Raw genomic sequence first — 20,858 nt, forward strand, 5'->3', positions numbered from 1 at the left:
ACTGCGTGCGTACACACACACACACACACACACACACACACACACACACACACACACACACACACACACACACACACACACACACACACACACACACACACACACACACTGTACTGACCTCATCCAAGAGATGCGGTCCTGCCAGAACTCATACATTATGTAACACGACTTTCCTGGGAGCTTCTGAACAGACACGCTGACAGCAAGATCGAGAGGAAAAGTGGAGTGAAGCAAAAAGAAGAAAGGACAACAGTGAAAGTGAGTTACATGGAAAAGTTTCAGTCTTTAGAGACTTCTCAGTTATAGCCTGGCAAGACGGAAGGCGCGAAATACAGCAGTGGCGCACAGAAAGAAAACAATGGATTTTTTTTTCCTTTTTCACAAAAGTAAAAATACATTTTCACTGTGTGAAACAAGAAATTGCTATTATGTCAAACATGTTTTATGCAGTTGCGCACAGTTTGCGGGAGTGCATAAAATCTGGTATAAAACCCTAGATGACAAAACACTAAATTGCAGGTTTTCTTCCATTCTACACATGTTTAGATATGGGTGACAATTTATTCCCCTGATTCAGCATTGCACCACTTGCCAGAGCAACACAGCAGCCAGCCAATCACAGCGCTTACAGACATATTTATTCATTTATTGATAACAACCAGTAGTCGAGTTGAGGGGGGATGAGACGGAAACGGAAATAAAAACGGTCAAAATCACCCCCCCTGTAAAACTGCCATCCCCCCTTTCCATCCCTTATGTCATTTCATCAATGAATGTGTTATTACTGCTATTTCAACATTTAGAGTCATCACCAGAAAAATAACTTATTTGACAATTTTCACCTGTTTCAAGTAAATTTTGATGTATCTTCTTATTACAAGCAAAAAAATATTGTTCCACTGGCAGATTTTTCTACTTATTTCAAGTGAAAATCTACTTGAAACAGGTGAAAATTGTTGTTTTTTCCAGTGATGAGTCTTGTTTTAAGTGTAATGAGATTTTTATACTAAAATGAGACATTTTAACTAGAAATAAGAGTTTTCAAATTATCTGTCCCCATATGATAAAATCCACCATCCCCCCTGTCTTTTACAACTCGAGTACTGATAACAACCATACTCACTGCAGGTTGTCAGAGTGAGCTGATGTGGCATCAATGTAGCTCTTCAGAACTTTCTGGAAGTTGTCCACATTATCGTCAATAACCGATATCTGCCTCTGAACCAGGAGGATGTTCTGTCAAAGAAGATTGCATGAGATGACAAGCGAGGTCTTGCACACACATGCACGTTTAAGTCTTTTACCGCAGCCTTCATTTCAGTACGACAAGGTTTTAGCACACTTGAGAAAAGTGGATAGATTTTGTCGTGTCCTTTCAGTTAAACGACTGTCGGAGGCTGAGAGTCATAATTAAGCTCAAGTCCAGGGACAAGGGGGTTCGGGGACGGTTAGGATAAAAGGAAAAGGATAGCGTTATGCAAATGAGTGCCCTCGCGGAGATCAAAGCAAAAATGTATGCCTGTGACAAGGTGTCACGCAGTCCCTTGCAGAGATCCAGGCATATGGGAGATACTGACCAGATGGAGACGAAGGTGAACTGACTGTTCCTCTCGCAAGTGCTCACACTGTATTATTTTAACCAACAGTTGAAATAAAAGCATGTGTAAATCCTAAGGTTTGCACATGTCAGGATTGTGAAAATATCACAGTCTCTAAATTAGGTAAAGACAACCTTACACAAACAACCACCCACCTCACATGACATGTTAAACTGTGCCAATACTTATTGAACAAAGTTCAAATACAGAAGTACTGTGTTAAATTGACCAAAATGATTTAAACGCCTCTGGAACCATCTTTGGGAGTGCTAACTAGAAGTAATGACTCTCCACAGGATAGTATTGGTTCCTCACATCATTGTGGATGAATTCTGGCCTGCTGCTCTTCATAATGGTGCTTTAGTTTAATGAGGTTTGCAGGCACTTATTTATGTAGAGCTCTTATAAAAGGTCCCACCGCAGTAGTGTAATCAGGTTGACTCTTAGGTGCATTGATATTATTAAATTATTTTTTTTTTTTCAGCCTTATTATTGTCGATTTATGGATGAGTTTGGGATCGTTGTCCTGTTGTTGTCACGTCTGGTGTGGTGAGGACCCAGATGCAGGAGAGCGAGGCAGGAGTTCGCAACAAAAAGGGGTTTATTCCAAAGAAAAGGCAAAGACCAAAAACCAAAGCGCTGCTTAGCAGGATCAAAACACAAAAACAGGGATCAGAAAACTGGAGCAAAAACAGGCAGGACACATGGAGGAAAACACAGTACGGAACCACAAGGAGCAAGGGAATGACAAGACCAGATATACACAGGCTATAACGAGACACAGGTGCAGACAATCAGGGCAGATGGGACACAGGCGGGGCAAAACAGAAACAAACTGGGGGAAATGTCAACCACTGACAGTTGTTATACTTCAGCATATAGACGAGTTCATGCTCGGTGACTTGCCACGTGCGTAGATCTGGTGGCTTCATAACAAGTACAAATGGACAGCCCTCCACCACGGTGCTTGACAGTAGATATGAAGCGCTAGTGCTAATATGGTGCCTTTAGTTTTTCACCAAACGAGGCACCGGGCACAGGCCAAACATCGCCCTTTCGGTCTCATCTGCCCAAATTATGCTTTTCCAGAAGTTCTGTCGTTTGTTCAGATGACAAGCCATTAACCTTTATTATTTTACAACTCGTACAGTCATGAACAATAACTATTAGTATGTTAGTGGAGCTCTGGAGCATCAGAGCGTGGGATGAATTTTCTCCTTAGAAGATCAGCAGCGGCTTTAAAACTATTTGAGGCCTGTTGGGACTTTCATAGTTGGAATGAACATCTGCTGTTTGTGCTGTAAATAAAATAGCTGGTAGTAGCTTTTTCGGTGCTTTTCTCCAGCAAAAGTTTCTGAGAGGGAATTGCAAGTTCAACACTATAGTAGATCACCTAGACAAAAACTGCTGAGTGTAGGTATAAAACACACCATGCAACATTTTCTCAGCTTTTTGAGAACATCCTGCAACTAGGGGAGTGGAATAAAATCAGTGGGATTGAAAACGGGCAAAGCTGGAGAAGAATTAGGAGTTGAATGTGTTATTATATGAAGATTACCGTAGAAGTCAATAAATATTTTGAAGCTATTGATGATATTGCAATGGTGTCCATGTCCATAGCTGAGATGTGAGCATGTAAGCTTCAAGAACTAAGAATAGATCTTACAAGGTGAAAACATTATTAATAGTTCAATACCCCGAATGGAAAATTCCTTCTCAGTTTGTACTTTATTCATCAATCAAGATGCCGTTTAGCTTTCTAAACACAGTTTCTTCTGCGAAATAGCTCTGCTGCTGCAGCCGCCTCGGGCAAATGTGAACATTACAGCACAAAGGTTTCAGCATATTGTTCAACCGTGAGCTTTTGATAGCTTTAAACAGTTTGCTTGGTTTATGTGATTGTGATTTAATCCGACAAGGAGAAATAAGGAGCAAAAGAATAAAAGTAAGTCCCTCCAGTGTGAGAATTGCAGGAAAACACGAAGCTGAACGAGAAGCCTTTAAAGGTTTCTATATTTATTCCTCAGCTGTGTCTACACTTTGCCAAGGAACAAAAGGAATACAAGATACTGCAGTTGTGCACCATAGTCTCTGATTTAAGATGGATTATAATAACAGTTGACACACATCAAACAAGTTAAACTTAAGTTTGTTACTTTAGTGTACTAAAAAGGTTGTGAGTATAGCATATACATGTGTAATAAAGTTACTCACAGCTGCCTGCAGCAGCTCGGCATGCACTCGCAACAGATCAGTTAGAATATGAAAGCAGATACCAAATGTTGAAGTGAAGTGAAACAACTCTAACATCAGATTTAAAATAAAGTGCAGGCTTTGATCATTGGGGTAAATTCCTGATGTTATGATGGCTTATTTATGAGCCAGTCAGGTTTCCATGTGGATTTAATGCTATGTCAAGAGCTTGGATAAAAGTGAGTAGAGTCAGAACAAGATAAAAAGGGAGAGAATTTTTTTTTTCTTCTATTTTTAAATTTAAATTGCTATGAGGTTATGAGTGTTTACATGTGTGATGTGTGTATATACACGAAGGTGATGAATTATATGAGGTATGAGACAATGCTTAATATATTTTTAAGTTTCATCAAAGAAGAATTTACAGATGGGTCCACAACAGTTGACAGTTATTTGGGTTTTATCTAAAACCACATTATTTGGACATCCAGGGGCCATTTCTAGGTTTTTTTGGGGTCAAACGCAAGTTTCTGCTAGGGGTGCCCCTATTTTGAAAAACTCCACTGCAATGGGTCAAACCCTTTGAGATGATCTGCAGGGATGCATTCAACTGCAACACTTTGAAAAGAAAGATAAAGATAAAGTTGTACAAAGTTGAAATTCAAGTTGGGCTGGCAAATAAACCTAGCTAAGGAGAACACTGAGGTTAAAGGAACCCGCACAATGCCACACTAGGGCCTGTCACGGTTGGTGTTTGTTGAGGACCCAAACGCAGGAGGGCAGGAGTTGCAAAAAAGCAGGGTTTATTTTAAAGAAACCAAAAACCAAAGTGCTGCTTAGCAGGATCAAAAAACACAAAACAGGGATTCACAAAACTGGAGCAAAAACTTTGCAGGAAACATGGAGGTAGAAACAGTACGGACCGACAGGGAGAAGGGGAATGACAAGACCAGATATACACAGGGGATAACGAGACACAGGTGCAGACAATCAGGGCAGATGGGAAACAGGAGGGACAGAACTGAAACTCAAAAACTGGTGGGAAGTGTCAAACCCTGACAGGGCCTTTGATGGAATCAAAAAAGCATTGTTGACTAAGGAGGATCGCAAATTTGTAAGCCAAGATTCTGGGTGGCTTTTTAAAGATGCATGTTTGCAAGAAAAAACAAACAAACAAAAAACTCAAATTTATAGTATATATAGATGTGCAAATTTGAAAAGAAATTCACAAATCTACAGGAACTTTTTTTGTTTAATTTGGGCAGGAATTCTTACTTTAGAAAATCCCATTTGCAAGCGCAGACTCAAACACTTCAACTTTATCGTCATAATGAGGCTGAGTAGGACCCAGATGCAGGAGAGACGAAGAGACAAAATACACAGAAGGCTTGACGAGACACAGGAGCAAACAGTCAGGGCAGATGGGAACAAGGAGAGTCAAGACAGAACTTAAACCCATGGACACTGGGTTTCAAATAAAACGGAACTTAAATACCAAAACAAAAAAAGAAAAACACTAAAAAAAGTGACATAAACTCAAAACCTTGACATTTATAAACACAAATTTTTCAAAGAAAAATAACTATTCAGAATGTAACTTTATAATCTTGCAAATTTGAAAACAGAAAGCTGAAATTCTAACTTTATAAAATTGCAACATTGTCAGGCAGCTGATTTGGATCACAACACAGATGTTGCATACCTGAGATATAATTTAAATGCTTCATGGTGAACTACTTAAATGCATTTATTTAGATGGCTATAAATGAAGAAAGGTAATTTATCCCAAAATACTATATACTGAGGCTGACCATCAAGCTTGGGAGCCCCGTTTTGCATGATTTGCTTTTTTTTTTTATCAACTGAAAAAGTACCTGCTCTCTTTCGTTGGTGTCATGCATCACTATGGTGTCCTATTTGATCAATTTAGCTAAATTAAATTTGTAAATGAATATGAATCTGGTGACATATAAAAAAAGTGTAGCTTTTTATGTAGCTATTCTGATATTACCTGTACTTTCATTTATCAGTTTTTATCCGTGTGTGGGTGGACAACGTGTTGACTGTTTGAGGACATACAGATCCAGAGAGCGCACTCATGTGCATGAGTGAACTCTTAAATAGAAATGATTCATGCTGTCAACTTTTTCAAGTATTTCAGTGACTTGTCCTTTGGACATTTATGCATATTAACACATATTTGAATAGATAACACTTGAATACCTTCATGTGGACAAACCGCTCTCATTTGGAAAGAGCTGGTGATTCCAAACCGTGCTGTGTAACATGCCACGCAGGCTGAAATAAAGTGAATCCAAAATGATCTAGGGCACTTTTATTGTGCTTAAGAGTTTTTTCCTTTCATCATCTGTACTCTTCTTCCTCTCTTTTTCGTTTTTTTGGTTGACTGTAAATTTAAACCTTTGATGCTCAGTGTCCACTACAGAGAGCTGTGATGGAAAATTTAACCTCAGTCACTTTGATTAAACTAAAAATGCTAAAAAATGATAGTGGCACAAATTCAGCACTGGCTGATTAAGTGCACAGACTGATAGTCCGTCCAAAAAAAGATAGATTAACATCGACCTTAACAATGTTTTGTCTACCAGAATCGTAACAATGAATCATCATTCTTACATCGCCTTCATTTATGCCTTAAAATAATTACGCTTCCTTTGTTTCACTGTCATTCTGCATCGAGATGCCTGATGTATGTTCTGACCCTTTTGCATGCAACTGCTTAATTAAATCTTCTGAAATCTGAATCATCTCTCAAGTCTTATTCTTGGTAACTTAGATCCCAGCCTGGATACTCACCTAGTTGGAAGGAACATATTAAAGAGCGTTTTGTAGGTTTTCCACAGGAAGAACGCCTATAAATCTCAATGGGAATGACGTTTTGCACACACAACCCTGTTTTTTGCCCAGTTTGCACCTCAGCAGGAGAAAGAAAATGTGACTATGCAGAATGCAAAGTGGACATAATCGAGTAAAAAATTCCAGTGGCGATGCACGATTTGCAAAGTCAGTTGTCTTCTATTTTATATTTAACTCGCTCAAACGGTGTTGCTGCAGGCGGTCACTGCGCCCAAGCAGTGCTGCTTCATCAAAATAAAGCTCCTCACAAGCATCTCTTATTCCTGCATAAAGTGAATCTTAGTCACAACGTGTAAATAAGAAACATTTTAGTTATTGAGAAGTTTATTTTGACTATTTTGTAGTTTTTATTACTATTTTTACAAGACTATTTTGTCACTAAGACATGATGCATGTATCCACTTGATGTGACAGTGCTAAACTATGCTAGCGTGGGCTTTGTCAGACTGAATAACTGAACAGTGTATTTTCTTATCAAACTGTAAGGAGGACAGCAAATAAACTTTAATACCCCAAATTTTGGAGTATCCTAACGATACATATGTTCCAGCCCTGTCATGCATTTATAAATATCAATTATTATTACGTTTAGTATAAATAATACTACAGTGATTCAGGGAAAATGAGGTAAGACTGACTTACAGACTTGTATGTGCCGGCCAGTGTGTCCTCCTTGAGTGGCTCCAACTTGGGACCCTGAAACAATAAAATAAGCAATGAGAAAGAGCTCCCGTCTCTGCTAAACATCAAACGGAAATAAAGAAAAAAGATATCTGCAGTGAAAAAACTTTTTTTTTTGCCAACAACATCATTACATTCTTTTTGTTGTGATTTTTTTTCCTCCTTTTTTTGGCATTGTTGTTCTGAAGGTTTTTTGTGTGTGTGTGTGTGTGTGTGTGTGTGTGGTTTATTTTTTTACGTTATTTTATCCGGAGCTACTGCGTGCTGTTTTCCAACAGGGAAATAATCCACTCATTCAAAGGCCACTTTTTCTTACTGGAGGCCCATGATGCAACTGCAAAGTAACGACTTCTAATGACCAAAAAATTTGAAAATATCTTTTTGATATATCTTGTAATCCCATCACAGACATATCTGTGCTCTGTGAAGGTTTAAAACCATGATAGAATAAAGATAAACTACAATAAATGCAATAAAGGGCAAAATGAGCCTTTCGTCTTGAAGGTCATGTTTTTCACAGGTAAAATAACATTTGTGGCCAAAAAATGATTCGGTTGCATCTCAGAGAGCAGAAAAGAAGAGCGAGATGGGCAGACGGGGTGTGTGATGGTGACAGTGTTGAGGTGAGGGGATGGATATTGCACTGAGAACGACCAGCAGGTTATGAATTGCTTTGATATTGCACTCCGACTCCCTCTGGGTTGACAAAAAAACTGAGTATTGGAGAGGAAAAATGCTTTGAGAGGTAGTGAAAGGGGGGAAGGATGAGCATCAAAAGGTGGGAGTTACAGGAGTTAATAAAGGCAAGAGCAGACACGGAGGGAAGAAGAAAGCAGGAGAGCGTGAAAAAGGCTTCAGGATGCGCGGTGAGAGCTGGAGAGGTGCTCGACAGCAATAAAGACCTGCAGGACTTGAAAAAAGAAGCAATTTCTCGCACGAAACGTGAAAACATGAAAAACTGATGTAAATTTAAAATACATGCCATCATTGAAAAACAGACCAGACATGCTCAAGTAAGCCGATGTTTTCAAGATGGGTGCTGAAACCGTTCAAGCTGTAAACTGACGTCTTGTTCCAGACAATGAGAGAAGCACCAAACCAGAATACCAAAAGACATGCTGGTAATTCTTGCTCCAGGGCAGATGGGTGTCTCATTTAAGATGCACAGTCTCTGTTTTCTGTTTGTATAGTCCGGTGGTGCATGTTTCTTAATTCTTGAAAGTAAAAATATGATCTCCCCCAAAGAAAAATGATGGTTAGGAAACTATAAAGTGTTTCTTATTTACATATTCTCTGAGTAACACATCAACGTGTCCAATGCATATAAAATATTCAAGTTTAAGATGAATTCCACCACCCACTCATGTTTTTTCTTTCATAAGAGATAAAAATGCAGTCCTTTAATCTATGGGTGTCGAACAAGAACAGTGTCTTCAGAAGTCATATTTTAGCAGAGAACAGTTTCTGCAAAGTTAACCCAAATTAATACTTTTCACCACCTTCGTCTTTGATTAATTTACATTGTTGTAATGCTGTTTTTTGTTTATTTGTCAGAGCTGTGACAGGCAGATTAAAGTGGGGTTAGAAAACCTCTGTTGATGTTTCCCTGTAGCTTTTTATGTAAACTCATTTATTCTCTGCAGCATCAGGTGATCTAACCCAACTCTACTTGAAATAGTTCCTGATGCAACATCCTGCATAACTGTTAGGTTATGCAGGATGTTTGAATGTCCTTTAGCTACTTCACTGGCGGTCGTAGACTCATCAGAAAAACTCATTAGAGACAGGGTATGGGGGTAGGTTGAAGCCACTCAGGTGGAAAATAAATACCGATGGGGGGATTGGGTCAGAGGTGCGTCGCTTTCCGCATGCAGAGAGACAAGATTCCTACCTGACACTCGAGTTTGTCCAAAAGCTGCTGGAGCCTGTTGATCTGAGAGCACCAGTTCTCTTCAACCTCCATGCTGACGCCTGAAGACAATAACAATTTAGCCAAAACAAAGGAATACAATCACAGGAGGTCAGTTTACCTTTTCAATGGAAGCCCACCGCTTATACCAGGGGTCGGCAACCCGCGGCTCTAGAGGCGCATGCAGCTCTTTAGCCCCGCCCTAGTGGCTCCTGGAGCTTTTTCAAAAATGTTTGACCTTTTTTTTTCTTCTTTTTTTTCTCTTTATTTTCTCTTTTTTTCCTTTTTTTTCTTCTTTTTTTCCTTTTTTTTCTCCTTTTTCCTTTCCTTTTTAATCTCAACATTTTGACTTTTTTCTCGACATTTCGACTTTTTTTTTTCTCGAAATTTTGACTTTTTTCTCTTCATTTCCACTTTTTTCTCAACATTTCCACTTTTTTCTCGAGATTGTACTTCAACATTAATCTCGACATTTCGACTTTTTCCTCGAAATTTTGACTTTTTTCTCAACATTTCGACTTTTTTCTCTTCATTTCCACTTTTTTCTCAACATTTCCACTTTTTTCTCGAGATTGTACTTCAACATTAATCTCGACATTTCGACTTTTTTCTCGAAATTTTGACTTTTTTCTCAACATTTCCACTTTTTTCTCGACATTTCGCCTTTCGCCATTTGCCTTCATTCTAAGGCTTATACAAGACTTTTCATTTTTTGCGGCTCCAGACATATTTGTTTTTTGTGTTTTTGGTCCAAAGTGGCTCTTTCAACATTTTGGGTTGCCGAACCCTGGCTTATACATACACCTGGATAATATAGTGATAATAATAGAAACTTTCATATCATGCTGAAGAGGCTTTGCGAACAATGACAGCTTCTAAATATTTGTTTTCGACATCCAGAAGCTTCTTGAACCTACTGGGATGTAGTTTGTACCTTAAAAGTGACACTTCTGGTCTGGGTTGGTCATTTCTTTCTTTCTTTTTTATGTGACATTGGATACAATCTTTGAGATCTTCCTTCACCCAGATAAAAGTCCCTTGACCCATTATCACATTTACGGATTATTCCAGCTGTGTAAAAGCTGATATCAAAGTTCAATAAAGAACTAGATTTAAAATGATAAGAGGACTGACATAAATGGGCCCAGCAGGCCAGCTGACAGTCTTGCCTGGGCCCCGGACAAAATAATCTAAGATCGGCCCCCCTGCGCCCGGATCTCTCCTTCTCCCTCTTCCTCTCCTCTTCCTCTGCTCTTCAGGTTTTTATACAAGCTAATGGACGTTAACATTAGAGCTAGCCAGTTAGGTTAAGTTACAAGGTTGGTAAACGTTGGCTGCACTGTTTCTTACCTTGCACTACCCTGACTTTATTAATTCAAGCTTCACCGTCACCACCCTTTTTAAAATATTTGTGTAGAGAATCTCTGAGGCCTCTATTTTCTTCTTCTCTTCTTCTCTTTTCTCTTCTTTTCTGAGCACCGGACTTGTGCTGACCGGACATTTTGACCATTTTAATGGTTGAATTAAATGATAACATCAAATTTTCATCAGCGGCCAAACCATTTTTGTGTTGGGCGTTCTTGACCACAAGGACAATTAGGAAGAGAAAAAATAACAAGCTTTTATGTAACTCAAATACTACATATTCTTTCCACAAATAGGCATATTTTGAAACATTTTGAAAAAATGATTTAATAATTTAATGAAGAAAAAAAAAAAAAAAATATATATATATATATATATATATATATATATATATATATATTTTTTTTTTTTTTTTTCAGTTCTTATATTTAGATTTTCTTCACACCTGTGGTCGGGGGCCCAGAGCTGGGATCTGGTGGGGGCATGCACACGTTGTTGTTGACCTTGCGACCGCACCGCCTGCCACTTCTTTGCACTGCTGTCAGCTCTGGTGCCTTTAGCTCCCTCCTGCCACGGCAGCCACGCAGGCCGGGGGAAACAAACATCAGAGAGAGAGACAGCAACTCTCAGAGGAGTGTGGAAGAAAATAAACAAAAAAAAACTGAGGACATGGCAGAGAGGACTGCTCACAAGGGGGGGAAATAAAAATATAGAATAAAATTAAGATGGCAAGGCTGGAGACGGTTGCATGAACGAGTCAAAGATGAACTGAAACAAATGTGAAGACATTCAATGAAGAGGAAGACAAATGCTTATGACCCAAATAGATATTTAAATTGGATGAACAATTGCACTTAGACATCATAATGATCACACATATTCACTTCCTGTCTACTTTACTAACGACACCTGTTCAACTGCTCGTTGACCAAATATTTAAGAAGCCAATCTCATTTTAGGAACGTAGACATGATAAAGACATCCTGCTCAAACTTAGAATGTAGCACAGTTGTTGGTACCACAACAGTTTGTCAAAGTATTTCAGATGCTGAGGGATTGCAGGGGATTTTCTGCAGGATCTACAAAGAATCATCTTAGATAGAGAAACCATCCAGAAAGCAGACTTTTCTCTGAGTAAAAGCGCTTTCTTGATGAGAGAGGTCAGAGGAAAATGGCTGGCCTGGTGGAAGATGATAGTGAGAAAACAATGATTAAATAAAATAAGCATTCATTATAACCAGAGTACGTAGAAGACAACAGGTTCAACCTTGAAGACCATGCCAGGTGCCAATCTTGTAAGATAAGAACAAGAAGCTGAGGCTATAGACCACACTATATTGGGCAACTTTGGAAAAACAATGCCCATCTCTTATGAGTCTTGATTTCTGCTGATGGATTGGTGGATATTTTATTTTGCCATCTGTTCATTGTTTAAATGCAGTTGCCCTACCTGACTGTTGCTGCTCACCATGAGAGTTCATCTATCTTCTGATGGTTACATTAAGCAGGATAATGTGCTATTTATAAAACTAAAATATTCTGAAACTGGCATCTTAAACATGACAATGAGTTTACCGAACTGAAATGTCTCCAGATCTCAACAGAGTACATTAGGATGGGGTAAAAAATGGAGATTCACCTCAATGAACAACAAATATGCAGCAAATGTGTGTTCATCATGTCAAAGATCAATATCTCTGAGCAATGCTTCCAGCTCCTCGCTGAATCTATGCCATGAAGAATTAAGTTCTAAAGCCAAAAGTGTGTCCAACCCGGTACTTGTAAGGTGTATGTCATAAAGTGGCCGGTGAGGGAATCTATAAACGGACACACTCTGTCAAAGCTGGAAGAGTGTGCTGCACTAAATGCTGAGTGTCATTGGCAGGACGCAAAACAATGTGTGTGAATAAGCGAGACCTATGGGCTCAAATTAATGCCATAAATATTTTGTATCTGTAAATAAACTTTGTACTTGTAGAAATATTTTGTGCGTGTGCAAAAAATATTTGTACTTGTAGAAATATTTTGTGCGTGTGAAAAAAGTATTTGTACTTGTAGAAATATTTTGTGCGTGTGAAAAAAATATTTGTACTTGTAGAAATATTTTGTGCGTGTGCAAAAAATATTTGTACTTGTAGAAATATTTTGTGCTATGCAAAAAATATTTGTACTTGTAGATACAAAGTTACAAACTTTTTTATAAAAAAAGCTACAAACTTTTTACAAAGCTACAAACTTTTTTACAAAAGCTACAAACTTTTTTTCAAAAGCTACAAACTTTTTTTACAACTACGAATTACGGCGAATTATGGCACTGTTTTGACGCGCCAATAATAAGAGCCAATCAGCGATCTTTGGCACGGGTTTCAAAGCGTTTCTGGAGAGCCAATCAGCACATTGCATCTCCTACTGACGTCGCCGCCATATTGGATGTGGCAAGACTGGGCTGCAAACTAATACAAGTAAATGGACTTATTTTCATAAAGAGCCTTTCTACAAAGAAATGTACGTTTTACGTCTCGTTTATTAATTTACACACGCACTAATATACTTGGGAAACAGTTAGGCACCAAATATAATATATTTAATTTTCTCAGACGGCAAAAATAAGAACTTTATTGATCCCACATAGGAGTAATTCATGTTATATCAGCTATAGAGAACAAGGTAGTGCCGAAAAACAATATATATCCCCCCCTATGTACAAAATATTTACGGCATTAATTTGAGCCCATAGAGACCCACACTAACTAATAACAAAGGTGTGTGTTAATACTTTGAGTTCACTTGTGTGTGAGTAAGTGAGGGTGTGTTTGTTGGGGAGGGGTCATGCTGACAGCGCAGAGGGAGCGTATTGCTAGAAGGTGCTCATGCTGAGAACAGCCTGGAGTCCAAAGGCCACTGCAACAGCCATAAATACTCCTCAGCAAAGCAAGGCAGAGACAGAGGAGTTGCTGCTGAGCTCGATTTGTCTCATTCTGCTATACCAGCACAGCTCGCGCTCTCTGTTTATCTGTCCAAAACCATAGCCATTAATCATTCAGAAGAATTACTCGTGGTCAATAGGGTACCCGTCTCTGCATTTGCCTTTTGCTCAAAACATGACAGACTCGACACAAGTTTGATTATGTACTTATCATATCCATCATATCCATCTTCACTTTGATTTTTTTCCTCCGTGAGTCACTTGCTCTATGTTACAGTTTCTCTCTCCTTCTGCGCTGCCTCTGCCTCCCGGAGCCTCCTCTCAATAATTTACCCTGGCTATAATCGCTTTATTATTTCCAGTAACACCAGCGAGGCACCCAGAGGGGAGAGGGGAGAGCTCTGCTGAGCACACACACCTGCAACCTCAGCTGCAAAATGTGCAAACTTGTTTAGCCATGAACAATTGGGAGCACATGCTTGTTAATTAAGATTAAAAGTAACAAATGGGGCATATGAACAGTTAACAGTTAAACGAGATGCAATTTTCTCACACTTATTTTCCCACAAATATGAGTGATGGATTGTTTCTCTCTATATATATTTTTGCATACAGTTGAATACCTCAATGCAATTAAGAAAGCCTGTGCTGACAACTTGCATGACATACATAATGGTTGATCACTATTAAAAAAGAAATAAAATAAAAATGCCTCAGGAAAGTTTTGCTCAGAAAAATATGTCTATCACTTGATGTCACTGCTACAGTGACTCAGCAGACATAATGTACCTCTGTTTCTATCTCTGGAGCTCCATTTTCATTTAATGAACCTGTTCGTGACAAGAATTCAGGATTTCAAGCAGCTTGCCTGTTAGTGAGGTTAAAATGAGAAACATAAATTCAAAGTTTTATGTTGACAGTACTATCTTAACAAGATACACTTGAGGTAGTTAATTAAACTTCCTCCACTCTTAGGCCAGACAATAGTTACCCCAACAATATGTTCATCATTTTCCATTTTTTTTTTAAATGTTTTGCAGAAAACTACTGAAGACAAAAATTATCGTCTGATATTGGTATACATGATTTTTTTTTTTGTTTTCCTGTATGCATCATTAGTATAAACTGTTCTAAAAGCTGGTTTGCAAACACCACTTTAAATGGATCACTTAGTGGGTCCACGAGGATTTTATATTCAGTTTTTTGCCAGCAGAAATAGTCCCAAGTGCTAACAAATAATCAAAACGTTAATTTGAATCTTAAAGGGGATCTATTATGAAAAACACGTTTTCTCTTGCTTTAACATATATAAAGTGGTCTCCCCTCAGCCTGCCAACTCAGAGAAGGAGGAAAGCAACCAGATTCTGCAGTGTCTGTACAGCCGCCTGGATGATCCATCCAGTGTGATGTGGCTTCTACGAGCCGTTCAGATTCTGCTCCCTTTCGTTACGTAACCAAAATGCAATTTGCATCGGTTGGCCTTGGATGCGTGAAACCACACCCACAACTAACTCTGGCCGGAACAACAACAACAACTCACAATTCATGTTATATCTGTAATAAAGAACAAGGTAGTGCCGAAAAACAATATATATCCCCCTTCACAAAAATAAGAAAAATATAGAAAAATAGATCAACAAAACAAATTAAAAAATTTTCAAATAACAAAATAACATATTTGAACCATTTTTCAGACAATAAAATAACATTTTAACCATTTTTCAGACAATAAAATAATTGAAAAAATCTGAAAAGTAGTTAAAATATGTTATTTTGTTACTTGAAAATTTAAAAATATGTTTTGTTGATGAGAAAATATGTTTCTCTATTTTTCTTATGTCTATGCTGTGACCTGCCTGTGATGTCATTTCAACAGTTTTTCGACTCGTACCAATAAACTTGAATTCGTGTTCACAGTGAAGACTCGTAGTCGTAGAAATTAGAGTTGTATTCACAAGACTTTGCACTCACAGCTTTTAGATTCATACTCACATAAAAACAATCCTAACCCTAATAATTTATCAGACTCGTGTGTGTGACAGCAGAATTTTGGGTACAACTTTTTTATTTACATACAAATGTTTATCATTACGAATACGAATAGTTATAACATGGACACATCTTTTTGGAAGTTATCTTACTCCATACAATTGACAAATAACCTGTCAGCCTCTAAAGACACTTTGACACGACTCTGTTTGATTTCTTCAATAAAAATATATGGATAATGTATTAGAATCTGTAAAAAATAATACCCACAAAAACCAGCTGTCATTGATGTGATGAAAACTTACGGGGCAGGGCTGCTCTGCTCTTCCACCGCCTCCATGGCACACTGAAGGGACCTTTGCAGAGACAGCAGCTGACTCGAAGTCTCTCTCAGCATGAACCTGGTGACAAATTGGCCCAAGACGCTGGCACCTTGGTACTCCTGAGAGACATTTGCATACACAATGACAAGTTAAAGAGCAAAGTGCCCAAACATGCATGCAGGACAATAGCTGCAGTTCCATTGCAGTTGTGGTGCAAAACTGCATCTGTGTTTCCGTTAAAATGTATGTTAATGTGACAAAAATTGTTTTTTCACCTCACGTTATAAGTTCTTCAAAGAATAATGACGATGGATCTCGAGAACTTCTTTAATTCTAATTTTGGCAGTAATTCTGCAGCGACTCCAACCGTCATTACTTTTATTCTAGTCATCTTTTGAAAAGGATGGAAATGTCTGCAAAACATTGTTGCATGGCAAGTACCTTAAAGATGTACATCTGCATCTGAGAGTTTACTGGGGGGTCATGGTTCATGGATTTATGGAGCGGCAGTGGCTTCAAAACTTTAAAACGACTCATGCAACTTTTGATGAGTTTTGATGATGAAAGACAATAAATCCTCCTGGTTGTGTCTGCGACGTCACGCGCGAAGGAGCACGTTCCTGCAGAAAAGCAAGTGTGTCTGTTTTTGGTATGTAATCTACCCTCCAGATACCAAATTAAGCTTTCCATTCCAAATATTCATTTTCTGAATCCATCTCATGTGAGTTAAAAAGTTGCTTTTTTGTGATATATCAAAACATGACTTGTTTCCATTGGGTGCATATTTCAAGGGTGATGAAAATGCACCCAGAGATGGGAAAAGAGATGATCAAATAACCTTTCAAAGACACAGAAACCTCTTGTGTGACAGCTGCAGTTAAATGAGCTAATTAACTGTCTAAACACTCATTATTCAGTGTAACATATCCAAATTCAAAGGTTGAAGAATTTAAATAGGACTCATAATTGCTGTTTTAGTCCCTAAACACAAATGTGATTACAAGCTCTTGAAGCAGTCATATGCAGTGTTTTAATGAGCCAGCAATGCAGAGCTTCTTAAGGTTTACAGTGAGTAGCCTCTACAGAATAGGCATCATGGGATTAAAAGTCCAGCGCACCGACAGACCACAGCTGCTAACTGGTGTTTGGACGACCCTCTGGGGATTTCCCAACTGCAAGATTTTTCAGGAAGCGTAAGAACAAAGGAATGAGGTGATCTAATTAAGACAGTATGCATAAATATCCAGAAGACAGGTCTCCTCCTCTTGTTGAAGTAGCACAGCTGTTTTATTGAATATTGATTTGAGCTAGTTCTCTCAGAGCCCTGGAGTCCTTTTAAAATAGCCTGTCAACAGCAACTGAATAATATTAAGGAGATTAATATTAACCAATTTTCAACATTAATTCATATTGAATTGAATTAATATTAATTTATTGTAACATGTGTTCATTTTTATGTAAATATACCACGATTTCAGAGACTTGCAAAACTTGACAATCTCTTTCTTTCCCCTCTAAGATGTCTGGATGAATCAGCCGCTGCAGTGGGGTCTCATTGAACTTAAAGACTATTTTCTGAATTTCTACAAACTAAGCAATACAGTAATGAACTGTAAAAATAATAATAATAATAATAATAATTTTAAAAAAGGGAGAAAAAAAATCAATAGTTTGATAAAAATAATCATCAATTGCAGTCTGAGAACTATGCTGTCTTTTTATGGAGCCAAATCAAGGCCAAAAGTTTTGCTAATTTGAAAATAAAATTTGAACCTGAAAATTCTTTTTTACAGTTTCATTTTTTTTTCAGTATCACATCTTTTTTTTCAGTTTCACTTCCTTTTTTTTCAGTTTCAGATCTTTTTTTTTCAGTTTCAAATTTTTTTTTCAGTTTCAGACTCTTGGCCCCGATGTGGCTTAGGGGGCGTGGCATCAACGGAGAGGGGCGTGGCATCATGAGTGACAGCATAACAGAGAAGGCGGGGGACGTTCCTCAGTCATGTTGCCTTCAGGAAACGTAGGTTGCAGAAATTATCAGAAGAAGTATGATTTGAAACTGAAATAAAAAGTTCTGAAACTAAAAAAAAGATCTGATACTGAAAAAAAAAAAATTGAAACTGTAAAAAAGAATTTTCAGGTTCAAATTTTATTTTCAAATTAGCAAAACTTTTGGCCTCGATTTGGCTCCATATCTTTTTCCTTCAAAACAAGGAACAAAAGGTTGCTGACGGGATTTGACAAGCAACATTTACTCCCGCTTGTACAGCAGCCCCATTTTACATTCACAGACATGGAAGTTGCATCAAGCGCTTGATTCTCAGCGAGAAATCAAGTCAGAGAGCTTCAAATAAGCGTACTTCCAACGAAGTCAAAGGTCATATTACAGTTGTCAGCAAAAGTAACGTAGTCAAAGGCGGACTGGTAATCTGCATATTAGTGTGGACAGGCTGCAATCAAGGGCTGCGGGATCAGGTTAACTCAAGGGGGCAGGCTGAGTTGAAGCGGCTGCCTTTAATACTAATCAACATCTTTGTTCCCCTATTGTAGCAGAAGCAACGGTTTTGGCAGCAAGGAGATCATGCAGAATATTACATTCAGCACTATGATTGCACTGAAGAAATAACATTGTCATAATGTGGCTAAATAGGAAGTAAATCCATTAGACTGTTTTAAAATCCATGTGAGCGTACCAAACTGACATCAGCGGTAAATGCCAATTTTTTAAATGCCAGTCCATTCAGGATGGCTTTTTCTCAATCCCTCTTCTGTAATCTCAGTACTTCAGAAAGGCTCAAAGTGTAAAAGTGGCTTCATCTGTAAATGCTGCTGCTTCATCTGGCAGCCAGGAATCAGCAGTAAAGACTTTAATAGCCCAGTGTTATGGCCGTAAGCTTGCTCAAGCTTCTCCTCCCGGTGTGATGACGAGTCTTTCCTTGTGTCTCTCATAAAGGAACAAACCGTTTCACATAATGCAAACTGTAGTTGCGATTTTAGAGGAAAAGTGTAGAAGTGTGATGTTTCTGCAGCTACTAAACCGGTAGCTGCAGAACTCCTTTTCAGCCAGGATAGCTGTTGCACCGCAGCAGAAATCAAAATCAGGACAAACTCACATAAAATCATTCACAACCCCCCATGAAAAGGAGACAAGGAACCTCAGTGTGAATTCTTCAAAAGTATTACCTCTTTAGTTTTATCCATTGCCCTTAAAATGGCAACATTCAGGCTCTCCAGGGCTGAAAGGACGTTCAGATACTCTCCAAGGTGCTGAGAAAAGTAATCTGAGAGGAAACAAGAAGAAACCATGAGCCTTATTCCAGCACCAGCACAATTAATATCACACGTTTGCTTCTGAAAGTTAAAGACAGAAAAGAAACCGATGAAAAGCAGGCCGTGAAAAGTGCAGTAGCAACATTTTAGAGGAAAAATAAACCAAACATTTTTGGTTAATCTACAAGATGTTTATGACAATGCTCAGATTATCATGAAACAGAGGCCGAAGTATTACCTCCACCTGTCTAAACTCCTCTGCAAAAGTAGAAAGTCTAGATCAGGGGTCGGCAACCCAAAATGTTGAAAGAGCCATATTGGACAAAAAACACAAAAAACAAATATGCCTGGAGCCGCAAAAAATGAAAAGTCTTGTATCAGCCTTAGAATGAAGGCAACACATGCTGCATGTTTCTACATTAGTTAGAAATGGAGGAAGATTTTTTTTTTCATTATGCACTTCGAGAAAAAAGTCGAAATGTCGAGAAAAAAGTCGAAATGTCAAGATTAATGTTGAAGTACAATCCCAAGAAAAAAGTCGAAATGTCGAGAAAAAAGTCGAAATGTCGAGGAAAAAGGCAAAGTTTCTATTTTATTCTTGAAATTGTATTTTAACATTAATCTCGACATTTCAACTTTTTTCTCGACATTTTGACTTTTTTCTCAAAGTGCACAATAAAAAAAAATCTTCCTCCTCTCAAAATTCTTTTCTCCTGCACGGCCTCTTACTTACTCTTACTCTTCCGTACAAATCTTCATTAACAGAATGTTGAAATGTAATTTTTATTCTACACATTTTTACAGCATTGGTTCAGAATGTTTGTGTCATGTTTGTCCTCCTACAGAAACCACATTAAAACCAAAAATATATTTCCCTCCCCCATCAATTTCCATTTTCAAACATTTTTGAAAAAGCTCCAGGAGCCACTAGGGCGGCGCTAAAGAGCCGCATGCGGTTCTAGAGCCGCGCGTTGCCGACCCCTGGTCTAGATCAATTTCACGGCACAGGGCGCAACGAACTCTATGAGTACTGTACTATTCATTTTTACTGTATGTGCTGCCAAATAAAAAAACAACACACATCAAATGTAACTTGCTGTAGATGCCTTTTTCTCCAAGTGCAAAAACAGTTATAGATATTGGATTGTGCCCTAATATATATTTAGTTTTTCTTTTTTTAATTACTCAGTGTTTTTACATTCAATCATTTTTACCCCTTTGTGCTACTGATTATAGGAGCTGGGACTGGGAGTTTAAAAACACTCAGATGGCGATTGATATTTGCTTTGTGAGTAAAGAGCAGCGATGCTGAACTGTTTTAGTTTAACAGAACATTGCACACAGTTGGACTGACAGTCAACAATGCAACGGTAAACAGATCCCTTTATAGATGGATTTATCTTGCTGAATTTAACACCATCACTCAGAAACATCGACTCAAATGAAAACAGTGTAATAACAGTCAAATGTTCAGTGAACTCTGCTTTAGATTAAAGGGGCGTTCTGTTGTGGAAAATGGAAAACTTCTATTGACGTAGGATGTAAAAACAAATCCCCATTGAATCAATTATGCAGAGGTTTTATTCTGGGCCAAACTGGTATTTACCAGCCTCTGCCCCATTTCTTGCATTTATTTAGGTCATCCGACACATGACGAGTGGTGACCTCAAAGTCGGTTCTATATCTTAACATCCATCTATCCATCCATCCATTTTCTATACCTGTTTTAT

General features: G+C 38.2%; 2 protein-coding genes across 2 annotated transcripts in view; one reads left to right on the forward strand and one right to left on the reverse strand.

Annotated features, from left to right (window-relative positions):
- tox2 (TOX high mobility group box family member 2) overlaps window positions 1-20,858 on the forward strand; it is a 570,456-nt gene that overhangs the window by 282,174 nt on the left and 267,424 nt on the right. The window lies entirely within an intron of this gene.
- necab3 (N-terminal EF-hand calcium binding protein 3) overlaps window positions 1-20,858 on the reverse strand; it is a 52,524-nt gene that overhangs the window by 6,718 nt on the left and 24,948 nt on the right. Inside the window, exons 5-11 of the mRNA XM_061728410.1 lie at window positions 19,042-19,139; window positions 15,844-15,980; window positions 11,069-11,190; window positions 9,241-9,320; window positions 7,311-7,364; window positions 1,124-1,236; window positions 119-196 (exon numbers count right to left, since the gene is read on the reverse strand). Of these exons, the coding sequence (XP_061584394.1) occupies window positions 119-196; window positions 1,124-1,236; window positions 7,311-7,364; window positions 9,241-9,320; window positions 11,069-11,190; window positions 15,844-15,980; window positions 19,042-19,139 (682 nt within the window). The remainder of the gene's footprint in view (window positions 1-118; window positions 197-1,123; window positions 1,237-7,310; window positions 7,365-9,240; window positions 9,321-11,068; window positions 11,191-15,843; window positions 15,981-19,041; window positions 19,140-20,858) is intronic.

Source organism: Cololabis saira, chromosome 8 (genome assembly GCF_033807715.1).
Source record: "Cololabis saira isolate AMF1-May2022 chromosome 8, fColSai1.1, whole genome shotgun sequence".
NCBI lineage: Eukaryota > Metazoa > Chordata > Actinopteri > Beloniformes > Belonidae > Cololabis > Cololabis saira.